The sequence below is a fragment of the Ruditapes philippinarum genome, unplaced genomic scaffold (genome assembly GCF_026571515.1).
Source record: "Ruditapes philippinarum isolate M1 unplaced genomic scaffold, ASM2657151v2 ctg5085_1_1_1_1, whole genome shotgun sequence".
NCBI lineage: Eukaryota > Metazoa > Mollusca > Bivalvia > Venerida > Veneridae > Ruditapes > Ruditapes philippinarum.
In genome coordinates this window covers 38800-64037 of record NW_026857100.1, presented here as the reverse complement: position 1 = coordinate 64037, position 25238 = coordinate 38800, and the positions used below count along the sequence as shown (strand labels likewise).

At 33.2% G+C, this 25238-nt stretch overlaps 3 protein-coding genes across 3 annotated transcripts; all 3 read left to right on the top strand.

The window, feature by feature from the left end:
* Nucleotides 1-3605: 3605 nt before the first annotated feature.
* On the top strand, nt 3606-6262 carry LOC132748773 (uncharacterized). Its single transcript, XM_060738407.1, has 3 exons — nt 3606-3832; nt 4397-4963; nt 5777-6262. Exons 1-3 carry the CDS (start codon nt 3724-3726, stop codon nt 6220-6222), a joined length of 1122 nt encoding a protein of 373 aa, XP_060594390.1. The 5' UTR covers nt 3606-3723; the 3' UTR covers nt 6223-6262.
* A 1074-nt stretch (nt 6263-7336) lies between these two features.
* Nucleotides 7337-12960, top strand: LOC132748774 (uncharacterized). Its single transcript, XM_060738408.1, has 3 exons — nt 7337-7499; nt 11302-11868; nt 12505-12960. Exons 1-3 carry the CDS (start codon nt 7391-7393, stop codon nt 12945-12947), a joined length of 1119 nt encoding a protein of 372 aa, XP_060594391.1. The 5' UTR covers nt 7337-7390; the 3' UTR covers nt 12948-12960.
* A 4856-nt stretch (nt 12961-17816) lies between these two features.
* Nucleotides 17817-24953, top strand: LOC132748771 (heavy metal-binding protein HIP-like). The gene is made up of 3 exons (XM_060738406.1): nt 17817-17887; nt 20100-20152; nt 24492-24953. The coding sequence occupies exons 1-3, from the start codon at nt 17817-17819 to the stop codon at nt 24935-24937; spliced, it is 570 nt and encodes a 189-aa protein (XP_060594389.1). The 3' UTR covers nt 24938-24953.
* Nucleotides 24954-25238: the final 285 nt, after the last annotated feature.

Genomic DNA, 25238 nt, shown 5'->3' with positions numbered 1-25238 from the left:
AGTTATAATATCTATGAACCGCCTTGTTTTACAAACTTAGATTTCAATTTTACCGCATGAAGCACACGCGGCTTTTATCATTAATCTTCCGTTTTTTTTTGTAACATATTGAGGATTTACATTATCGGTGTATGTTCGTTCTTTTAAACAATATATTTGTTTTTGTAAATCATTTATATATATTTTAATTATAAAAAAGGACTCGTCGGTTCCCGCGCTGTATTCTATTTATGAGTAGTATAGAGTATGATGGTTCCGGGGGATTTTGGCCTGAGGGTGTTTCTTAAATCAATAAAATGGGGTTTTATGTCGAGCTGTCTTACTTTTTGGGTTGATAGGTAAGCTATGTCGAGCTGTCTTACCCTTTGGTTGATAGATTAAACACTTTTTTAGGCTTCAAAGTGTCCCGGAACCATCATACTCTATACTACTGACGTACCACCGTTTGGATCTTTCGAAAGTCTTTCAGAGGATGAGATTAAAATGCTCATAAGTCAGTTACAAACTAAATCTTGTGAGCTTGACATTCTGCCCACCAAAGTATAGAAATCATTTCTCAATGAACTTTTGCCTATGATTACCCAGCTTGTGAATCTTTCTCTGACGCAAGGTGTTTTTCCAGCTAAATGGAAAAAGGCAATAGTCAGGCCTCTGTTGAAAAATCTGGTCTTGAACTCACATTTGCCAACTATCGACCCGTCAGCAACTTGTCATTCTTGTCCAAATTGATTGAAAAAGCCGCCCTTCATCGACTAAACAAACATGTAAACGGAAACGATCTCCTTCCAACGAATCAGTCGGCCTATCGTCAGTTTCACTCCTGTGAGTCAGCCCTTCTTAGACTCGTAAACGACATTCTTGATGCAATGGAGCATCAAGAGGTCACTGCACTGATAGCTCTAGATTTAAGTGCTGCTTTTGATACTGTTGACCATAACATACTGTTAAATGTTCTTGAAACTCAATATGGCGTCTTTGGATCTGCGCTGGAATGGATAGATTCATATTTGAGGCCGCGTAGCTGTCGAGTGAGTGTTAACTCGAATGTGTCATCAGAACGGGAACTTGACTGTAGTGTCCCCCAGGGAAGCTGTTTGGGCCCTTGGCTCTACTTGACGTACGCAGAAACTATCTTTGACATTGTACCTCCCTCCATTTCCGTGCACGGATTTGCCGACGACCACGTTGCGAATAAACGTTTTAAACCATCACCTACCGCAGAAGCAAGCGCAATTCGGGACCTCCAGGACTGTGCAGTGCATATAAATGAGTGGATGAACAGCAACAAGTTTAAAAATGAACAATTCAAAGACAGAGTTTATTCTTTTCGGAAGTCGTCCACAGCTGAATAAGTGTAACACCAAAGAAATCAATATATGTGGTAATGTTATTGAATCACAACATTGTATACGGTATCTTGGTGCTTTTTTGGATGAGTCTCTAAATTTCAAAGATCACATTAAAAGAAAGTGTAGAACTGCTATGTTAAACTATTTCAAGATCAAGAGCATTCGAAAGTATCTGACAAAGGAAGCCGCTGAAACACTTGTTTTATCTTTAGTAATATCCCATTTAGATTATTGCAACATCATTCTGTACGGCATATCTCAAAATGAATTAGCCAAACTTCAACGTATTCAAAAATATGTGTGCCAAACTGGTGTTAGGTCGTTCCAAGTATGATAGTTCTAAACAGGCATTATTCGATCTGCACTGGCTTCCGATTAAAGCACGAATCAGTTTCAAGATACTGACATACATGTATAACTGTTCGGTAGGAAACGCACCATCATATTTAATAGAGCTTTTGTCTCATCAAGTGTCAAAACGAACCTTAAGATCATCTGAATCCTCAGTTGGTTGTTATGTTGTTCCTTTTAATAAGAAGAGGACTTTTTCTGACAGAGCTTTTAGCACGATAGGACCAAAATTGTGGAATGAACTACCTATTAATATGAGAAAATGTGAATCTGTTGAAATTTTCAAAAGACAACTGAAATCATTTTACTTCAAGGACTTTTTTGCACTTTTTTAAGTGACGCTGAAGGCATTGTCTGTTCCTAATTGTTTTGTGCATGTTTGTATATTTCTAGTGTTTTTATAATTTTCATTGTATAATAATATAATAAAGTCTAGCCCATGTGTTATCATGTGCAGGGGTGTAGATTGTTACATGTTGGTGGGGATTGACCCAATCACTGTGACCGTCGCACTGCTGGGAGTATTGTGTATGGTAGCACTGGGAGTAGCACATATAAGGTATATAGCTGTACAACGCCATTGAATATGTATTTTATATGTAGAAATAGGCGTTAAATCAAGTTTTCAAGTTTCAAGTTTCACACAATTTCACCTCATTATACATTGATCTTATAATTGACTAGAATTTGCCGTCAATACCTAATTTTATAAGTTTATACCATAACCTTGACCTATCAATACAGTCATATGCTTTTCTATAATCAACGAAACAACAGTACAGTTTCTTTTTATTTTCAATTTGCCTTTGTATGAGTGAATGTAAGATAAAAACAGGATCAACTGTGCTATACCCATTTTTGAAACCAAACTGGGCATCCGACAATACACAGTTGTCTTCAGCCCATGATTTAAGCCTTTCGTTTAATATAATTGTAAACAGCTTAGAAAAACAGCTAGTAAGTGTGATTCCTCTATAATTGTTGGGATCTGAAATATTGCCCTTCTTATGCAAGGGAATAAGAACACCTTTATCTTGTGCACAGAATTGTACAAACACAACACAATAAACCTACATGTACACAGAGATAAAGAATAGCTTCCTTGATGCAACTGTCAAGGTAGATGTGCAATCATTCAGTTTAGCTTTTATTTTTTGGTGAAAAAATAGAGGTTAAAGGTGCCAATTTGCATATCATTTGATGCTCAAACTGGCACTTGAGCAGGGGTGTGGAAAGTTTCTGATGCCAGCAGACAAGTTTGGCAGAAATTTACCTTGTCCACAGCTTAACTGTCTCATCTAAAACTAAATAAGTAGAACACATGTTTTAGCAAAAGTTGTTTAGAGGTTACAATGCCCTTACTTTGTAAAATATGAAAAGATTTCCCTTAGTAAAGTTCTGACTTATGATCAGCAGTTTTTGGAAGCATCCTGCAAATCTAAAACAAGAATAAATAAGGTCTCAATTATTATCCTTTCAGAGCAAATACATGTACACTAAACAGGGCATTTTTTTTAAACTTAGAGCCATGATATTATGACTTTGAAGAACACCACTATGTAATATGATGCCACAAATATCTAAGCTCTAAGCCAGGCAGTTTCAGGCAAGAAGATCTGACTAATCTTTTCAACCTGATAACTCTCAAAGGGTCATCTTTTAGCACTCTACTCTTAAATATAATAAAAAGCTGAGAAAATTCAATTGTTGCACAAATTTATCAATGTGGTGTCAGACTTATTATAACAATAATGTTGAATATGTATTAAACTGTTTGTTCATTTATATGCTGATACAACATTCTTGTACTAAACAACATTTCAATGACTGATAAGATAAGCATATTGCCCTATATTTATGTCAATGTATGTTTTGGCCTCTTCGTTTTTAGTGTAATCTTATCTTTAAGTCTTTTGTTTCCATATTTCCATTCCAAAGGCAGAGTGTATTGTATGTTACCATAATTAAGTTTAATGTCAGAAATTCATTAAAACTGAAACTTGATTACATTTGTATTTTCAAAATGACATCAGTTTGTATTTTTGTTGTCATATTGGCAGTAATGCCTGTTTGTTTTGGACAAGATGACTTTACAACACTTGTAGAAAGGATAAAAGCTGTGGAAGCAAGAGGTAATTTTCTTGTAACAATTATACTCAAAAAAAAACAGTCAATATGCATTAATACTCATCTTTATGGCTGTTAAAATTTTTAGTCTCATTAAGAAACAGGAAAATGTCATATGTAATCATAATTATGTCAATTGCTCTAATGATATTAAGAAAATTACTTAACTAATCACACTTGAATTTAGTTAAGCATAATATTACTATCAATTAAGCATGTTAGAATAGGAAGAAAGATTACACTTTAATTAATGCAAATTTTTTATAGCATAATATGCTGTAGAGACGCTTTTAAAATTATCACTTTTACCAACAGCATTTCTATTTCTACAAAAGAAATAATTCAAACTAACCAATAAAATGAAATCAACTCACTCAACATTAAAACATAAACAATGTTTACAATTAAGGACATATATTCTTACCTTTAGGTACAGTAATATTTTAAGAATGGTTATATGAAATAGGAACAAGATTCTGACAAAAGAATTTCTACATGGTTTAAGACAATTAAGAGAAACATCACCCAAAGATTAAAACTGTATAATGTCTACTCATTAAATATTTCAGACATGGAGCACTTACTACGAATAAAGCAACTAGAGAGACAAGTTCAAAACTCTAATGAAAAGCTGAACCTCATGTCTGCCACCAATCACAACCTTCAAACTGAACATTCTACCTTGTTACAAAAGTTAACAGATCAAGAAATAACCATAGCCACATTGAGGACCGACTTAGATAATCAAAAATCAATCTCCGAGGAAAGTTCACGCCAAACTGCAGTTTTACAGTCAACTGTGAATGGAATGGGTGTCACAATAGCGAAGTTAAAGCAAATATTTGCCAGTTACAAGACCAGCTTCCAAGAGCACTCAAATGATGAAACAGAAAACAAGTATCACAAAGAAATAAAACAGGCTGATACTGCCAGCAAAGAGCTTTCTGATGCTAGTTTCTCCAGTAAATATCTGAAAATGCCATCTTTGGATAACAACAAGAAGAACATATCCTTGGGTCATGCTGACATGTCTAAGACAAATAGTCTTCATGATTCTCTGATAAGTTTTGTTGGGGAAAAAGGTGGTGAAATTAAGGCCTCACAGAGAATAAAAGACAACAAATCAAGACAAGCAGGTTGGTCTACTTCATACTTTAATCATAATATGCAGTAGAACTTCTGAGTCGAATTTTGATTAGTCGATTTCTGGATGTGTCAAAGTAAAATGAAAGTCATGATTTTTTCCCCTATATATTCCTTATAAAAATCTAAATATGAGTTGAGATTTTATAAGATGCTTTTTCGATGTGTCAAAGTTTTTTTCGTGGTCTGAATAGAATAAATCTAGTAAAATTTACAACAAATAAGTCGAAGTCCTTTGATTTCTTTTTACACCTTCGATCTCAAGACATTTTTTCACATCTTTTCTGGCCACAAAAATGATTTCCGATCAAATTGCTTTTCAGTGGTTCATAGAAATATATCAGTGAAATATAAAACTGATAATTTCAATGTTTATCAATTTGATAATTTTCACTATTTTGAATTTAAGCCCCTCACGTTGTTTTAGTCAAATACCAGCATGCACAGTACTGGAAATCAACTTAATGACGTGACGTCGTAAATGACGTCACATAATATTATTATTTGGCACGTTTTTCATTTAATATCAGGTTAAATGTCTTTTTAAACATTTCTTTGCATATAATAAAAAGAAAATTATTTTGTTTAGTAAAGTGTAAGATCGAAATATATTTCACCTTATGAACACCAAAAGTTCATATTTCACTTGTGGCTGCACAACACATGAAATATATCTTTTGGTGCTCCCTCTGTGAAATATATTCTGATCTTACACTGAACTAAACAAATACTCATATAATTATATAATCAATTTAATTCAGGTAATCATATCTTTAATCTCATTTTTACTTTATCATTCATTACAGGACTCAATATTGTCAATTCAAAACAAAGGGCAGCTACAAACTTTGTTGCATTTCACGCTGTGCTTACTCCATATCATATTGATCATCTTGGAGGCAATGAGAACATTAGATTTGATAGTGTTCTGTTAAATGAGGGAGATGGCTACCATAATCAACATGGACTCTTCATAGCTCCAAAACCTGGATTCTATCTTTTCTCAGTCACCTTGGCAACAAATTATGATCAAAAATTTTATGCTCAATTAAAGAAAAATGGAGCAATATTAGTTAACTTATCTGGTAATGGTCAGGCAGGAGGATATCTTGACCAAGGTTCAGTTACCATAGTAACAAAACTAAATACAGGTGATGAAGTATGGGTGGCACATTATTCTCCTGCGGATGGTTCTATCTGGGGAAACTATTATTCCAGTTTTACTGGTGTTTTTCTTGCTGACTTTCAATAAAAGAAATTGAAGAATTCCAATTAAAATTAAAAATGTCTTATCTATGTTTTCACTTATAATTTTTTTATGGTTTGTTTTATATATTTATATATGGCATTAGAACCATGATTCAAAGACTAGAGCCAGATGTGAAACAGCTCATTTGTAAGCTGACTAAAAGGTTTATAATATATGCAACAAAGTGATGTTTATAAATCTGTTTAAAGATATCAGTGTAAAATTTATAGAGGGAAAAAATCAAGTGAAGACATTTTCTTTTAAATAGAGATGTACATGCTTTTTGTTCAAACTGTTGCATATAGAGGACAGAAAATACAATTATCACCTTTAACAAAGAAGTGACAATAAACAATTACTTAAAATATATAAGAATGAAGAGCACCTCAAAATCAAAGCAATATATTTATCAGATGCAAATTTGTTTACCATAGCTATTTCCTAAGTGCTTTAAAGGAGATAACTGAGAAAAAATAGATGCCACATTTATGTAACTTGTTCTATAATATCAAGCCATCCATGTGTACATGTAGAACTTGAGAAAAATCAAAACTTGCCAATCAAGCTTTCAACTAAATGTACATAGAGATAAAGAATACATACTTGATGCAATTGTCAAGGTAGATGTGCAAAAATACAGTTTTGTGCAAATTTTATTCCCTTGAATTAAAATGATTTCACACTTTTAACAAAAGTCAAAGTAACAATAAATACAGTAAGTAGAGAATTTTTTTTAACTAGGAGTCATGATATTATTACTCTAAAAACACCACTATGTAATACTACATGCAGGATGATGCCACAAATATCTAAGCTGGGAGCCAGACAGTTTTAGGCAAGAAGATTCAACTTAATCACTCTCAAGCACTCTTTGCTCAATCATGATAAAATGCAGAGAAAATCCAATTTACAATACACAAAGTTATCAATGACTGTCTTACAATACTGTGAACTGCTTGCATATTCATAAATAGATACAATATTCTTGTACTAAACCACATTTCAAAGACTGTCAAAAGGTTATCAGATAAGCACATTGTCCTTTATATATGTCAATGAATGTTCTGGCCTGCTTTTATATAGTTTTATCTACCTTTTGTTTCCACTTAACGCTCTTAAGGGCATACAACTTGTTGCATCTTAATTGTCAGATCATTATAATTGAAACAAAATGACATCAGTTTGTATTTTTGTTCTCATATTGGCAGTAATGCCTGTTTGTTTTGGACAAGATGACTTTACAACACTTGTAGAAAGGATAAAAGGTGTGGAAGCAAGAGGTAATTTTCCTGTAACAATTTTATTCACAAAAACAACTGAATATGCTTTAATACTCATCTTTATGACTGTTAAAAAAAGTTTTTGTCAGATGAAGAAATATGAAAATGTCATAATTATGTATCATATTATGACCTGCCATTGCTCCAATAATGTTAAATTAATTACATACATGTAATCAATCTCACTTTAGTTCAACATGATATTACTACCAATCAATCTACCAATCAAACATGTTGAACAGGAAGACAGGTTACACTTTCATTGATGCAAATTTTTTATAGCATTATATGCTGTAGAGATGCTTTTAAATTCATCTCTTTTACCTACAGTATTTGTAATTCTACAACAGAAATAATCCAAACTTAGCAATCAAATAACACATTAGACATTTAAACTAAAACAATGTTCACAATTTAGGGCACATATTCTTATCTTTATATCTGACATTTTTACACATAATTACATGTACAATGTCGTACAGTAATATTTTAAGAACAGCTATATGAAATAGGAACAATATTCTAAAACAAGAGCCCGGTTTGAGCCGGGTGATGCTCCCCGAATAGGTTTTGGACAAAAGAAAGTACACCTCTTGTAGTTTCAGAGTTATGTCCCTGGAAAAAGTTCAAAGTGCAATAATTCCAAAATTAGGAAAGGCAGAGTTATTGTTCTGTGCACTGCCCTTCTAATCACTGTTATCTATCAACTTACAAAGTTTCTTGTTGATATCTCTTATGGTTTTTGAGGTATGGTCTGGACAACTTCAAAAATTTAAAATAAACAAAGGGCAATAACTCCAGAATTAGGCAAGGCAGAGTTATGATTCTCATGCACTGCACATCTACCCATTGAGATACATCTACCTACAAAGTTTCATGTTAATTTCTCTTATAGTTTTACAGCTATGTCCAGTACAAGATTTTTCTAAAAGGGGAGATAATTAAAAAATGAGGCTTAACAGAGTTATGTTTTTTTTGCACTGCACTTCTACTCAATGAGATCTATCTACCTACAATGTTTCATCTTGATATCTCTTATAATTTTAGAGTTATGTTCCGGACAAAGCTCAGTGTTAAAATTAACAAAGGGCAATAACTCCAAAATAAGGACAAAAAGAGTTATTGTTCTTATGCACTGCACATCTACCCATTGAGATCTATTCACCTACAAAGTTTCATGTTGATATCTCTTATAGTTTTAGAGTTATGCCCCGGACAAGATTTTTTATATCTGGGGAGATAATTCAAAAATGAGGCTTAACAGAGTTATGGTTCTTTTGCACTGCACTTCTACTCAATGACATCTATCTACCTACAATGTTTCATCTTGATATCTCTTATAGTTTTAGAATTATGTTCCGGACAAAGTTCAAAGTGTTGAAATTAACAAAGGGCAATAACTCCAAAATTAGGACAAAAACAGTTATTGTTCTTATGCACTGCACATCTACCTATTTGGATCTATTCACCTACAAAGTTTCATGTTGATATCTCTTATAGTTTTAGAGTTATGCCCCGGACAAGATTTTTCTATAAGGGGAGATAATTCAAAAACCGGGCAAAATAGAGTTATGGTTCTTTGACACTGCACTCCTATTCAATGCCCTCTACCTTTGTATGAAGTTTAAACAAACTAGAACTATCACTAAATGTGATTAATACACCACAAGTATGCTTCGGAAATGAGGATGTTACTAGTAACAAAATACCTTGTAAAAGAATTGAAGCATAGAGTTATGGTTGTGGGCAATTAAAGATAATTGTGGTTCATGTATGTTGCATTTCCTTTCAATGTGGTTGGCCATTGATGAAGTTTAATTGAATTACTCTGTAATAAGTCCAGAAAGACAAAGAAAAAGAACAAAGGGCAATAACTCTATAAATACTGAAGATAGAGTTATAGTTCTTGTGCACTGCACTTCCTCTTATTGTGCTTGACCATTGTATGAAGTTGTTTTGGATTCCAACCAGTACGTTTTAAGTTAAGCTCCGGACAAGGAAAAGTATCAAAGAGCAGTAACTCTGTATTTTGTCAAAATGGAGTTATGGCTCTTGTGCACTGCACTTCCTTTGAATGTCCTTGACAACTGTATGAAGTTGTACTGAATTCCAAACAGTAGTTTTCAAGTTATGCTCTGGACAAGGAAAAGTAACAAAGGGAAATTACTCTGTAATTAGTCAAGATAAAGTTATGGTTCTTGTGCACTGCAATTCCCCTTATTGTGCTTGACCATTGAATGAAGTTGTTTTGAATTCCAACCAGTAGTTTTCAAGTCATGCTCTGGACAAGGAAAAGTAACAAAGGGCAGTAACTCTGTAATTAGTCAAGATGGAGTTAAGGTTCTTATGCACTGCACTTCCTCTCAATGTGCTTGACCATTGTATGAAGTTATAATGAATTCCAACAATAAGTTTTCCAGTTATGGTCCGGACAAAAGAAAGCAATGGAAAAGTAACAAAGGGCAATAACTCAGTAATTAGTCAAGATGGAGTTATGGTTCTTGTGCACTGCACTTCCTTCCCCTTATTGTGCTTGACCATTGTATGAAGTTGTTTTGAATTCCAACCAGTAGTTTTAAAGTCATGCTCTGGAAAAGGAAAAGAAACAAAGGGCAGTAACTCTGTAATAAGTCAAAATGGAGTTATGGTTCTTGTGCACTGCACTTCCTCTCAATGTGCTGGACCATTGTATGAAGTTATAATGAATTCCAACAATTAGTCTTCAAGTTATGGTCCGGACAAAAGAAAGCAATGGAAAAGTAATAAAGGGCAATAACTCTGTAATTACTTTAGATAGAGTTATGGTTCTTGTACACTGCACTTCCTCTCAATGTGCTTGACCATTGTATGTAGTTATATTGAATTCCAACCATTAGTCTTCAAGTTATGGTCCGGACAAAAAAAAGAAGGCAATGGAAAAGCAACAAAGGGCAATAACTCTGTAATTACTTTAGATAGAGTTATGGTTCTTGTGCACTGCACTTCCCCTTATTGTGTTTGACAATTGTATGAAGTTGTTTTGAATTCCAACCAGTAGTTTTCAACTTATGCCACGGACAAGGAAAAGTAACAAAGGGCAATAACTCTGTAATTAGTCAAGATAGAGTTATGTTTCTTACGCACTGCACTTCCTCTCAATGTGCTTGACCATTGTATGTAGTTATATTGAATTCCAACCATTAGTCTTCAAGTTATGCTCCGGACAAGGAAAATGCAACGGACAAAAAAAAAAGCAATGGAAAAGCAACAAAGGGCAATAACTCTGTAATTACTTTAGATAGAGTTATGGTTCTTGTGCACTGCACTTCCCCTTATTGTGTTTGACAATTGTATGAAGTTGTTTTGAATTCCAACCAGTAGTTTTCAAGTTATGCCCCGGACAAGGAAAAGTAACAAAGGGCAATAACTCTGTAATTAGTCATGATAGAGTTATGGTTCTTGTGCACTGCACTTCCTCTCAATGTGCCTGACCATTGTATGTAGTTATATTGAATTCCAACCATTAGTTTTCAAGTTATGCTCCGGACAAGGAAAATGCAACGGACGTCTGGACCGACCGACCGACGGGTGACTCCTATATACCCCCCCCAAACTTCGTTTTTGGGGGTATAATTATCTCCAAGGGTTTTCAAGTTATGCTCCGGACAAGAAAACGGACGGACAGACGTACAAGGCGCCGACTATATGCTCCCCCGAAATTTTCGGGGAGCATAAAAAAGAATCTGTACATGTTTCAAGACAATTAAGAGAAACATCACCCAAATATTAAAACCGTACACTGACTTCTCGTGACATATTTCAGACATGGAGCACTTAAGAAGAATAAAGCAACTAGAGAGGCAAGTTCAAAACTCTAATGGAAAGCTGAACCTCATGTCTGCCACCAATCACAACCTTCAAACTGAGCATGCTACCTTGTTACAAAAGTTGACAGATCAAGAAATAACCATAGCAACATTGAGGACTGACTTAGATAATCAAAAATCAATCTCTGAGGAAAGTTCACGCCGAACAGCAGTTTTACAGTCAACTGTGCATGGAATGGGTGTCACAATAACAAAGTTAAAGAGAATTTATGCCAGTAACAAGAAAATCTTTCATGAGCACTCAAATGATAAAACAGAAAACAAGTATCACAAGGAAATAATACAGGCTGATACTGCCAGCAAAGAGCTTTCTGATGCTCATTTCACCAGTAAACATGTGAAAATGCCATCTTTGGATAACAACAAGAAGAACATATCCCTGGGTCACGCTGACATTTCTAAGACAAATAGTCTTTATGGTTCTCTGATAAGTTTTGTTGAGGAAAAAGGTGGTGAAACTAAGGCCTCACAGAGAATAAAAGACAACAAAACAAGACAAGCAGGTTGGTCTAGTTCTAACTTTAATCATTTCTATGTTAATTAGGGTTAAATATTGTAACCAATAAATTGGTGCGATATATAATAATGTATTTCCATTCATCAAATGAAGGGGATTATGAAGGGGATAACCATGTTAATTATAACTATAAACATTCTAACATAGTTTACATAACAGGACAGGCATTTTTTTTTGTTCCCAAATTTTAGGGATATTTTTGAATAAGGCTCTTTAAGTAGGAAAATCATTTGTTATTATTACTGAAAGTTGAAATCCATAGATTTACAGCCTAATACTTTTTTACCTTGCAATTATATTTACAACTGCACAAAATTAATTTTTAATTACAAATTTTATGCCCTTGAATTCAAATGATTTCAAATGATTTCACATAATTAGCATTAGGATATGTTGGCATGCAGGTTATATTTGTTTCAGTGCGTTTTTGTTCAATTTGTTGAGTATTATGAATGATGTTCAAATACACGAAAGAAATTCATGCATTATCTTTAAAAATATTACACATTTTTTTTGAATTACATATACATTATGATTTGCACCAGAAAAGACACTACATATAATCAATTTAATTCAGGTAATCATATCTTTAATTTCATTTTTACTTCATCATTCATTTCAGGACTCAATATTGTCAGTTCAGAACATAGGGCAGCAACAAACTTTGTTGCATTTCACGCTGTGCTCAGTTCACCTTATATTGATCACCTTGGAGACAATGACAACATTAGATTTGATAGTGTTCTGTTAAATGAGGGAGACGGCTACCATAATCAACATGGACTCTTCATTACTCCAAAACCTGGATTCTATCTTTTCTCAGTCACCTTGGCAGCAAATTATGATAAAAAATTTTATGCTCAATTAAAGAAAAATGGAGCAACATTAGTTAGCTTATCTGGTAATGGTCAGGCAGGAGGTTATCTTGACCAAGGTTCAGCTACCATAGTAACCAAGCTCAACGCTGGTGATGAAGTATGGGTGGTGCATACTGTTCCAGTAGATGGTTCTATCTGGGGAAACTATTACGGTAGTTTTACTGGTGTTTTACTTGCTGACTTTTAATAACAGAAATTTATTAAAATACACAAGTCTTTTCTTTGTTTTCATTTTATTACATTTTCATCATTTCTGTTCTTTATTTTAACATGACATAAAAATCATGGTCAAAATTTCAGAGACTACAGTCACTGGTGAAACAGCTCATTAAGAAATGAGTATAATCAAATTATTCTTAACAGTGAAGACATTTTCTTTTCAATCTAGATGAACATGTTCAATCTGTTGCATATTGAGAACAGGACATAATATAATCTCATTTGACAAAGAAGTAACAAAAACAGAAACTAGAAATGTGTCGTCATGCAACGGATGCCCCCGCATACAGCCAAAATTTCAGATGTTACAATATTTAGTTCCAAATTTGTTTGCACAAACTATTTTTTCATTTTAAGTTCAAAGCCCTTAAAACTGTTCAATGTAAACACAAACCAATTTTTATACAAAGTTCAAGGTACTGGAACTATTCAGTGTTAACCTTTTGTAAATTGTATTGTATATTTGTAGCCAAAATAATGACTACATACATTTATACAAAAGTGTGAGTGCTGAAACTAAAAATTCAAAATTTTTCCAACATTCAAGAGAGATAACTTTGTCCAAAATCATTGAACCACGACCAAATGCGAACTTGAACTGCTTATTCCTAAGATGTATGTATAATTATGTCAAATTTGAGTTGAATGTGTACAACCATTGGGGAGATAATGAACGGAAACTGAAAATTCAATATTATTTTCAAAGTGAAAGGGGCATAAGTCTGCCTAAAATCATCAAAGCATGACCAAATTCGAACTTGACCAGCACATTCCTTTCACACATCCAAATATCAAATTTGAGTTGAATGTAAAATACTGTTGGGGAGATAATGAACGGAAACTAAAAATTTCATATTATTTTCAAAGTGAAAGAGGCATAACTCTGCCAAAAATCATCTAACCATGACCAAATTTGAACTTGACCTGCGCATTCCTTTGACGTAACCATATATTAAATTTGAGTTGAATGTAAAATACCTTTGGGAGATAATGAACGGAAACTGAAAATTTCATATTATTTTCAAAGTGAAAGGGGCATAACTCTGCCAAAAATCAACGAACCATGACCAAATTCGAACTTGACCTGTGCATTCCTTTGACGTATCCATATGTCAAATTTGAGTTGAATGTGTAATACCGTTGGAGAGATAATGAACTGAAACTAAAAATTTCATCAAGGGGCATAACTCTGTCAAAATTCATCGGACCATGACCAAATTGGAACTTGACCTGTATTTTCTCGTGATATATCCATATGTCAAATTTGAGTTGAATGTGTGCAACCGTTACTAAGATAATGAACGGAAACTGATGATGACGGAATGACAGAAGGATGGAACTGAGAAAAAATAGATGCCACAGTTACTGGGCAGGAACCAGTTTCCGGACAAAATTCGAGTTTTTTTAATTGTCTATTTTTTAATAATAAACATGCATTAATAAAACTAACATACCAAAAACCTGAGCTCTAACTACGTCCGATAACACAATTAATACTGCCTGGTGACGTAAGCAATGTACAGACTGAAGGTTTAAATTAGGTCATCAAAGTGTAAATTGTTCACTCTTGCAGAACCAGTTTCCGGAAATATATTAAGCTGCTATTCATATCTGTTTTTAACTGATAATTATTCTAATATAACAAAAAATTTCTTCTCACATATTAGCTTTCTTATATAATTAAGCTGATTTACTGAAAAATGTTTATGATAGGAAAAATAACGATCACATGATGGGTCGCGGAATGACTGAAAAGTGAAACGGATATTTTTGTGTGTGCGGCAACAACGAAGTGCGAAAGTGGAGTAAACCTAGCTAAACACCGTTTTCCGATACGTTACAGATTTAGCTCTGGGGAATTACACCCAATGAACTTCGAATGAAGTAAATTGTGCATTAATTGCTACCCCAAATTATATTCCGAAATATACAAAAAAACAGAACAAATAACATGCCCCAAAGGGATATAAGGCTGTTTTTAAATCACAGGTAAGATATCCTCACGAAATTTTAATGATGTATCAACTTGGAAGGAAGTTTATTTTCTCAAACAATCAAACCAAGCATCGTCATGACATATAATACCGAAAAGCCAAAATTGAGCCTTTATAATACTTGTCCGGAAACTGGTATTGTCCGGAAACTGGTTCCTGCCAAGTATATAAGTTGCCAGACTTGTGTTTTTTTTGTCTTGGTAAGTAAGTGTTATTAATATATGTAGTATCAAGCCATGAGTACTAGTAGAAAATGAGAAAAATAGAACTTGCCAAATAAGGTTAATTGTACTTGTATCATAGTTTGGGGATCTTTCTGTTGAAAATGTGTCAGAAGTTTTTTAAAATCATATACATATACATGCACACTGAGTGCTTTAACTGGACTGCATGTATTATTTACCCACTCTCCAGAGCATGCCTATAATGATTGGTTCATTATGTCTGGGATTTACATATTGTGACAACAGAGAAAGGGATAGCGATAGAAATATCATATTCAGATACTCCTTCATTGGTTACTTTTTTTCTTGGGTTTCATATTGTGACTATGATACAAAAGAGAAAGAACATCAAAACACACGGCAATCTGATTTATACTCAGGGGCCATGCCCCCTCATACAAATCAGATAGCCTCATGTTTCGATGCTCTTTCTATTACATGTTGAATACTTAATACCTGAGGCATAATAACCTTATTCAGTGTGAAATTTTATCTTGTGCACAGAATTGTACAAACACAACACAATAAACCTACATGTACACAGAGATAAAGAATAGCTTCCTTGATGCAACTGTCAAGCTAGATGTGCAATCATTCAGTTTAGCTTTTATTTTTTGGTAAAAAAATACAGGTTCAAGGTGCCAATTTGCATATCATTTGATGCTCAAACTGGCACTTGAGCAGGGGTGTGGGAAGTTTCTGATGCCAGCAAGTAAGTTAGACAGAAATTTACCTTGTCCACAGCTTAACTGTCTCATCTAAAACTAAATAAGTTGAACACACCTTTCAGCAAAAGTTGTTTAGAAGTTACAATGTCCTTACTTTGTAAAATGTGAAAACGATTTCCCTTAGTAAAGTTCTGACTTATGATCAGTTTTTGGAAGCATCCTGCAAATTTTAAACAAGAATAAATAAGGTCTCAATTATTATCCTTTCAGAGCAAATACATGTACACTAAACAGGGCATTTTTTTTTAACTTAGAGCCATGATATTATGACTTTGAAGAACACCACTATGTAATATGATGCCACAAATATCTAAGCTCTAAGTCAGGCAGTTTCAGGCAACAAGATCTGACTGATCTTTTCAACCTGATAACTCTCAAAGGGTCATCTTTTAGCACTCTACTCTTAAATATAATAAAAAGCTGAGAAAATTCAATTGTTGCACAAATTTATCAATGTGGTGTCAGACTTATTATTACAATAATGTTGAATCTGTATTAAACTGTTTGTTCATTTATATGCTGATACAACATTCTCGTACTAAACAACATTTCAATGACTGATAAGACAAGCATTTGATAGTATTGCGGGCAATACAGCAGTCCCCTACCGGTCCCTCAAAAAGTTCTTTAATTGTCATACACTCCTGTGTATTGCCATTTATAATGAATTTGAGGATGAAGTCTGTATTTGAAAATATCAACCACAAAACATAAAATAAGTTTGTCTATATCACAGTAATGTGTTAAGTTTCCATGCTTAGTAAGGAAATTATGTTTATACAACCTTGTCATATTATTACGATGTGGGATTTTAAAGTAAATCCTATAAGGAATGAAGAAGTTGGAGTGAAAATACCAGTTTCTCGAAAAAAATCTAAGTTCAAGGGGGACATAATTCTGGAAATAGTCTTGCTAGAGTATTTAACCTTCTCAAAAATGTCGAGTGATAATAAGAAACATATATATGAAGTTTGAAGTAGATACATTAGGAAATAAAGAAGTTATTTAAAAAAGACAACATTTTTTCCCCTAAAAAATCTAAGTTCAAGGGAGGTAATACTAATATTTTTTGTGCTAGAGTTATAAACCTTGTCACATATGATGTGGTTGATGACCAGAAACTTATATTTAAAGTTTGAAGTAAACACCTTAAGAAATAAAGAACATATAGTGAAAAAGCTGAAAAATTTAAATCAGAAATCTTGAAATTCAGGCTATTTGTTGCCATAGCAACCAGAATTTTCAACATAGGAAGAAAAAAAAAATATGTGCATAATCTCCAGACTGCCATCTACCCATATTTCAAGTTTCATAAAAATATTTTCAGTACTTTTTGAGTTATCAACTGGATCCAGTTTATGTGTTAAATTTGCCATATTTTCAGACTATTTTGTTGCCATAGCAACCAGAATTTTCAACATAGGAAGAAAAAAAAAGACGTGCATAATCTCATACTGCCATCTATCCATATATCAAGTTTCATAAAAATATTTTCAGTACTTTTTGCGTTATCGCGGGATCCAGTTTTGTGGACGGACGGACTGACAGACTGACAGACAGACAGACGGACAGACAGACGGACAGACAGACGGACAGACAGACAGACGGACAGACGGACGGAGGGTAAACCTAAAGTCCCCTCCGGTTAAACCGGTAGGGGACTAATAAGCATATTGCCCTATATTTATGTCAATGTATGTTTTGGCCTCTTCGTTTTTAGTTTAATCTTATCTTTAAGTCTTTTGTTTCCACAAACCCATTCCAAAGGCAGAGTGTATTGTATGTTACCATAATTAAGTTTAATGTCAGAATTCATTAAAACTGAAAAATTGATTACATTTGTATTTTTCAAAATGACATCAGTTTGTATTTTTGTTGTATATTGGCAGTAATGCCTGTTTGTTTTGGACAAGATGACTTTACAACACTTGTAGAAAAGGATAAAAGCTGTGGAAGCAAGAGGTAATTTTCCTGTAAACATTTTTATTCAAAAACAAAACAAAATACAATATGCATGAATACTCATCTTTTATGGCTGTCTAAAAAAAAATTTCATTAAGAAACAGGAAAATGTCATATGTAATCATAATTATGTCAATTGCTCTAATGATATTAAGAAAATTACTTAACTAATCACACTTGAATTTAAGTTAAGCATAATATTACTATCAATTAAGCATGTTAGAATAGGAAGAAGATTACACTTTAATTAATGCAATTTTTTATAGCATAATATGCTGTAGAGATGCTTTTAAAATTATCACTTTTACCAAAGCATTTCTATTTCTACAAAAGAAATAATTCAAACTAACCAATAAAATGAAATCAACTCACTCAACATTAAAACATAAACAATGTTTACAATTTAGGACATATATTCTTACCTTTAGGTCAGAAACTGTGTATAGTAATATTTTAAGAATGGTTATATGAAATAGGAACAAGATTCTGACAAAAGAATTTCTACATGGTTTAAGACAATTAGGAGAAACATCACCCAAAGATTAAAACTGTATAATGTCTACTCATTAAATATTTCAGATATGGATCACTTAACTACAGATAAAGCAACTAGAGAGACAAGTTCAAAACTCTAAATGAAAGCTGAACCTCATGTCTACCACAATCACAACCTTCAAACTGAACATGCTACCTGTTACAAAAGTTAACAGATCAAGAAATAACCATAGCAACATTTGAGGACTGACTTAGATAATCAAAAATCAATCTCCCGAGGGAAAGTTCACGCCAAACTGCAGTTTTACAGTCAACTGTGAATGGAATGGGTGTCACAATAGCGAAGTTAAAGAGAATATTTGCCAGTTACAAGAACATCTTCCAAGAGCACTCAAATGATAAAACAGAAAACAAGTATCACAAAGAAATAAAACAGGCTGATACTGCCAGCAAAGAGCTTTCTGATGCTAGTTTCTCCAGTAAATATCTGAAAATGCCATCTTTGGATAACAACAAAAAGAACATATCCCTGGGTCATGCTGACATGTCTAAGACAAATAGTCTTCATGATTCTCTGATAAGTTTTGTTGGGGACAAAGGTAGTGAAACAAGCATTTGATAGTATTGCGGGCAATACAGTAGTCCCCTACCGGTCCCTCAAAAAGTTCTTTAATTGTCATACACTCCTGTGTATTGCCATTTATAATGAATTTGAGGATGAAGTCTGTATTTGAAAATATCAACCACAAAACATAATAAAATAAGTTTGTCTATATCACAGTAATGTGTTAAGTTTCCATGCTTAGTAAGGAAATTACAACCTTATATACAACCTTATACAACCTTGTCATATTATTACGATGTGGGATTTTAAAGTAAATCCTATAAGGAATGAAGAAGTTGGAGTGAAAATACAGTTTCTCGAAAAAAATCTAAGTTCAAGGGGACAATAATTCTGGAAATAGTCTTGCTAGAGTATTTAACCTTCTCAAAAATGTCGAGTGATAATAAGAAACATATATATTGAAGTTTGAAGTAGATACATTAGAAATAAAGAAGTTATTTAAAAAAGACAACATTTTTTTCCCCTAAAAAATCTAAGTTCAGGGAGGTAATACTGATATTTTTTGTGCTAGAGTTATAAACCTTGTCACATATGATGTGGTTGATGACCAGAAACTTATATTTAAAGTTTGAAGTAAACACCTTAAGAAATAAAGAACATATAGTGAAAAAGCTGAAAAATTTAAATCAGAAATCTTGAAATTCAGGCTATTTGTTGCCATAGCAACCAGAATTTTCAACATAGGAAGAAAAAGAAAAGATGTGCATAATCTCCAGACTGCCATCTACCCATATTTCAAGTTTCATAAAAATATTTTCAGTACTTTTTTGAGTTATCACTGGATCCAGTTTATGTGTTAAATTTGCCATATTTTTCAGACTATTTGTTGCCATAGCAACCAGAATTTTCAACATAAAAGAAAAAAAAAAAGACGTGCATAATCTCCATACTGCCATCTATCCATATATCAAGTTTCATAAAAATATTTTCAGTACTTTTTGCGTTATCGCGGGATCCAGTTTTGTGGACGGACGGACTGACGGACTGACAGACTGACAGACAGACAGACAGACGGACAGACAGACGGACAGACAGACAGACGGACAGACGGACGGAGGGTAAACCTAAAGTCCCCTCCGGTTAAACCGGTAGGGGACTAATTAAGGCCTCACAGAGAATAAAAGACAACAAATCAAGACAAGCAGGTTGGTCTAGATCATACTTTATTCATATCTACAGTAGAACTTCTATGAGTTGAACTTAGATTAGTTGATTTTCTGGATGTGTCAAAGTAAAATGAAATCATGATTTTTTCCCCATAAAACCTATATAAGAGTAGAAGTTTTATAAGTTGCTTTTTCGATGTGTCAGAGTTTTTTTGTGGTGTAAATAGAATAAAATTCACCACAAATAAGTCGAAGTCCTTTGAATTTTTTTTACACCTTTGATCTCAAGACATTTTTCATACCTTTTCTGGCCACAAAAATGATTTCCTATCAACTTGTGTGACAGATATTAATTTCACAGCTGTGTGTTCTAACACCTTTTGTATAGTTGATAAAATGCATGATGTTCAAATATAGGAAAGGAATACATGCATGATCTTTTAAAATATTGCACAATTGTATATCCTTATAAACACTACATTTATTACATGCTTTTCAGTGGTTTATAGAAATATATCAGTGAAATATAAAACTGATAATTTCACTGTTTTAAACAGTGAAATTATCAGAGTGTAGGACAAAAGCCCTCCCGGACAAAAGCCCTCCCGTTAAAAAGTGACAAGGCGGACAAAAGCCCTCCCGTGAAAATGACAAGGCGGACTAAAGCCCTCCCGTAAAAATGTCAGGGCGGACAAAAGCCCTCCCGTAAAAATGACAGGGCGGACAAAAGCCCTCCCGTGAAAATAATAGGGCGGACAAAAGCCCTCTCGCAGCAAATACATATATGTACGTTGAATAGTTTTTATTTTCTTCAATCATCAATGCACTCAACATATTAAAATTGTAATCATGAATATTTTTGTTTTCCATTGGCATAACCGTGTTTGTATGGGCTTGAGCACATTCCTGAGAAATGAGTGCTAAAATCTGTAAGTGCATATTTATTCACATAGATATGAAGGATTACTCCTATGTGAAGTTAATATTATTAGAGTAATAAATGATGAAAAGAAGTTAAAATCATCTAACTTAAAGTAAAAGACATTTATAATGTGCCTTGTAATTAGTCAATTACTTTTAAAAGTGACTTTGTTTTTAACGACATTCGTGTAAAAATTTACCTCGTTAAACATTTCAGGAAGGTATTTTCAGAATAAAAGGTGGTTCTAGCTCATACACATACTTAGGCCAATTGAAAACAATAAGAAATATATGTAACAATTTTAATATGTTGAGTGCATTGAAAGATAGATAGATAGATAGATATTTATTCAGGTTAAAACACACATACATGTATACATAAAACAACACTTTAGCATTTTATATAAAACTGATGACACAATTGTAATAAAATATTTCGGAAGTTTGTCAGACATAAATATCACAGACGGCTCATTAAATAATAAAATATTATAACTACAAACAAAATCTAAAACTCTTTCTTTCCTATGACTAGATATCAATTTGCTAGTTTTAATAAAATGTAAGGACGTAAGTGGAAACATGTATAGAGTAGTGTGCAATAACCTCGGATTGCCCATGAAAGCCCGAAGGCTTATTTCCAATGGGGTCCTTGGATATATACTTACTATAATATACAATATAAAACACAAAAACATTGAAAAATACAAAACTTGGAAACTGGAAGATGTCATTTACGTAAAATATCAAACTTTAGTATTCCATTAACTTTGCTAAAAAGAAAACAATAAAATGAGATCAATATCTAGTCTTACTAGTGGATTTAATTATGATTTACTAACCTAACTGTTCTAAGTAAATGGGCCTTTACAGAGCTTTTGAAATTTCCTATCTTATTAATTTTTTTGATGTATGTGGCAAGGAGTTCCAATCATTAATTGCTTTTTGAAAAAAGTTACATTATCTTTCCCATTAACTTCTTGGGACCACTAAAATTGTACTGATTCGACCGAGTTGAATAAGAATGAATATCTCGAACCAGGTATAAAATTTTCTATCATATATGAAGGCACTGGTTATTAACAATTTTAAAAACATGATTAAGACGTAATTGCTTATTTCTGTTTTCTACATTTAGTAAAGACATATTAGCAAGAATAAACATTATTGACACTATCTCTAGGTCCCATACCGTGTATAAATCTAACAATTTTATTTTGACAAATTTGAAGCTTATTTTTAAAACACTGTTCAGGCTCGGGTACCAAGAAGAACATGCATAATCAAGGTGACATTGTATTAGTGCTGAGCATAAAATATTTTCTCTAGTCCTAAAATCTAAAACATCTGCTTGCCTATACAAAAACTTAAGACGTGAATTCACCTTGCTAAGAATACAATTAACAATAGATTCACCTGACAGAGAATCATCAATATTTAAACCTAGATATTTAACAGATTTTGTGGATTCAATAGTATGTCCATTTACAAACAATTTTGAACTCTTTAACTTGTTTTAGTTTACGTTTGGAACCAAAAAGTAAGACATTCAGTCTTTCCTAGATGAAGTGACAATTTGTTATCTACAAGCCAAGATGAACAAGACTCTAGTGTTTGTTTCAAGTTTTTGAGAAATAATACTTGGATTTTTTGTGAGCAAAAAGGAATTGCACTGTCATCGGCATACAGAATAAGTTTACATTCTTGATCTATACTAATTCTCATGTCATTTACATAGCACAAAAATAAAAGAGGACCCAGGATGCTGCCCTGGGGACCCCACATGTAACAGGCATGTAATCTGATAAAATATTATCAACACTAACAGTTTGTTTTCTACCTTTAGATAAGACATAAACCAGTCAGTATTAGAGATACCCATCAAATTTCAATTTTCCACATAAAATATCATGGTCAACAGTATCAAATGCTTTTTGTAGATCTAACATTATCATGCCTGTGTATAATCCTTTGGAATTATTGTTTCTGATATGATCCATAAGATGGATAAGACAAGTGTCAGTGGAATAGGAATTTCTAAAACCTGACTGTAATTCATACAATAAACCATTATCAACTAAAAACTTTTCAAGTTGAGAATACACTGATTTTTCTAAAATTTTTGAAACAATGCTTAAAATGCTTACAGGTCTATAATTTCCTACTTCAAGATTACTGTTCTTTTTATATAAAGGTGTAACGTTTTTAAGGCACACAAACCCTGTCGGTGAAAAGCTAGCTCACCACCGAGAGTGGTTTGTGTCCTTATATACGGGAACTATTCCCTTCTGTTAATTCAACAACTTAAGTATTTGCATATTATCATGCTCATTATGACGTTCTACCAACGTCGTTACATTACTTTCCCCTCCGAGAAGTCTCGTCCCGAGACTTGGCCTGGGAAATCTGTGGGTAGGGCAACTCCAGTCTGGCAGTTGTCTACATCCCCACACTGGCCACCAAATGTAACGTTTTTAAGGCACACAAACCCTGTCGGTGAAAAGCTAGCTCACCACCGAGAGTGGTTTGTGTCCTTATATACGGGAACTATTCCCTTCTGTTAATTCAACAACTTAAGTATTTGCATATTATCATGCTCATTATGACGTTCTACCAACGTCGTTACAAAGGTTTTACCCTAGCTACTTTCATGTCATCAGGGACATAATTTTCTGAAATTGACATATTTATGATAAAAGTAATTGGTATTTTCAAAAATGAAGCTGCATCTTTTAAAAATCTAGCAGGAATTTCATCTAAACCAGTACTCTTTGATGAGTTTAATTTCTTAAGCTCTTTATATACAAATGTCTCAGAAACATGTTTTAAGTACATTTTATTATTCTTAGTATTTCTATCATTATAAAAATCTAACAAAGCTTGTGAGAAACCACAGGTATTCAACATACATATTTATTTTTGTTACGGGAGGACTTTTGTCCGCCTTGCTAATTTCATGGGAGGGCTTTTGTCCGCCCTGTTATTTTTACGTGAGGGCTTTTGTCCGCCCTGTCATTTTCACGGGACGGCTTTTGTCCGCCTTGTCATTTTTTGACGGGAGGGCTTTTGTCCCAGAGGGCTTTTGTCTGTTTCCCAAATTATCAATTTGATAATTTTCACTGTTTTGAATTTAAGCCCCTCATTTTATTTGGCACATTTTTCATTTAATATCAAGTTAAATGTCTTTTTAAACATTTCTTTGTGTATAATAAAAAGAAAATTTGTTTAGTTAAGTGTAAGATCGAAATATATTTCACCTTATAAACACCAAAAGTTCATATTTCACTTGTGGCTGCACAACTCATGAAATATACATTTTGGTGCTCCCTCTGTAAAATATATTCTGATCTTACACTGAACTAAAAAAAAAATACTCGTATAATTATATAATCAATTTAATTCAGGTTATCAGGTTATCATTTCTTTAATCTTATTTTTACTTTATCATTCATTACAGGACTCAATATTGTCAGTTCAGAACAAAGGGCAGCAACAAACTTTGTTGCATTCCATGCTGTGCTTACCCCTAGTGCTATACATAATCTTGGAAGCAATGAGAACATAAGATTTGACAGAGTTCTGTTAAATGAGGGACATGGCTACCATAATCAACATGGACTCTTCATTACTCCAAAACCTGGATTCTATCTTTTCTCAGTTACTTTGGCAACATATTATGGTAGACCATTTTATGCTGTATTAATGAAAAATGGAGCAAGATTAGTAAGCTTATCTGGTAATGGTCAATATTCAGGAAGTTATCTTGACCAAAGTTCAATTACCATAGTAACCAAACTCAACGCTGGTGATGAAGTATGGGTGGTGCATATGACTCCAGTAGATGGTTCTATCTTGGGAAATTATTACAGTAGTTTTACTGGTGTTTTACTTGCTGACTTTTAATAACAGAAATTTATTAAAATACACAATGTCTTTTCTTTGTTTTCATTTTATTACATTTTCATCATTTCTGTTCTTTATTTAAACATGACATTAGAATCATGGTAAAATTTCAGAGACTACAGCCACTGGTGAAACAGCTTGTTTAGAAATGAGCATAATCAAATTATTCTTAACAGTGAAGACATTTTCTTTTCAATAGAGATAAACATGCTTTATGTTCAATCTGTTGCATATTGAGGACAGAAAATAATATAATCTCCTTTGACAAAGAAGTAACAATAACAGAAAAAAAAAAGAAAAA

Excerpts from the sequence above, each read along its gene's own strand:
- LOC132748771 (XM_060738406.1), top strand. The coding sequence starts at position 17,817 with ATGCCTGTTTGTTTTGGACAAGATGACTTTACAACACTTGTAGAAAAG. Across the intron at positions 17,888-20,099 it reads AAAAGCTGTGGAAGCAAGAG|GGGACTAATTAAGGCCTCAC; the intron begins GTAATTTTCCTG and ends TTAAACCGGTAG. Across the intron at positions 20,153-24,491 it reads CAACAAATCAAGACAAGCAG|GACTCAATATTGTCAGTTCA; the intron begins GTTGGTCTAGAT and ends CATTCATTACAG.
- LOC132748773 (XM_060738407.1), top strand. The coding sequence starts at position 3,724 with ATGACATCAGTTTGTATTTTTGTTGTCATATTGGCAGTAATGCCTGTT. Across the intron at positions 3,833-4,396 it reads AAAAGCTGTGGAAGCAAGAG|ACATGGAGCACTTACTACGA; the intron begins GTAATTTTCTTG and ends TAAATATTTCAG. Across the intron at positions 4,964-5,776 it reads CAACAAATCAAGACAAGCAG|GACTCAATATTGTCAATTCA; the intron begins GTTGGTCTACTT and ends CATTCATTACAG.
- LOC132748774 (XM_060738408.1), top strand. The coding sequence starts at position 7,391 with ATGACATCAGTTTGTATTTTTGTTCTCATATTGGCAGTAATGCCTGTT. Across the intron at positions 7,500-11,301 it reads AAAAGGTGTGGAAGCAAGAG|ACATGGAGCACTTAAGAAGA; the intron begins GTAATTTTCCTG and ends GACATATTTCAG. Across the intron at positions 11,869-12,504 it reads CAACAAAACAAGACAAGCAG|GACTCAATATTGTCAGTTCA; the intron begins GTTGGTCTAGTT and ends CATTCATTTCAG.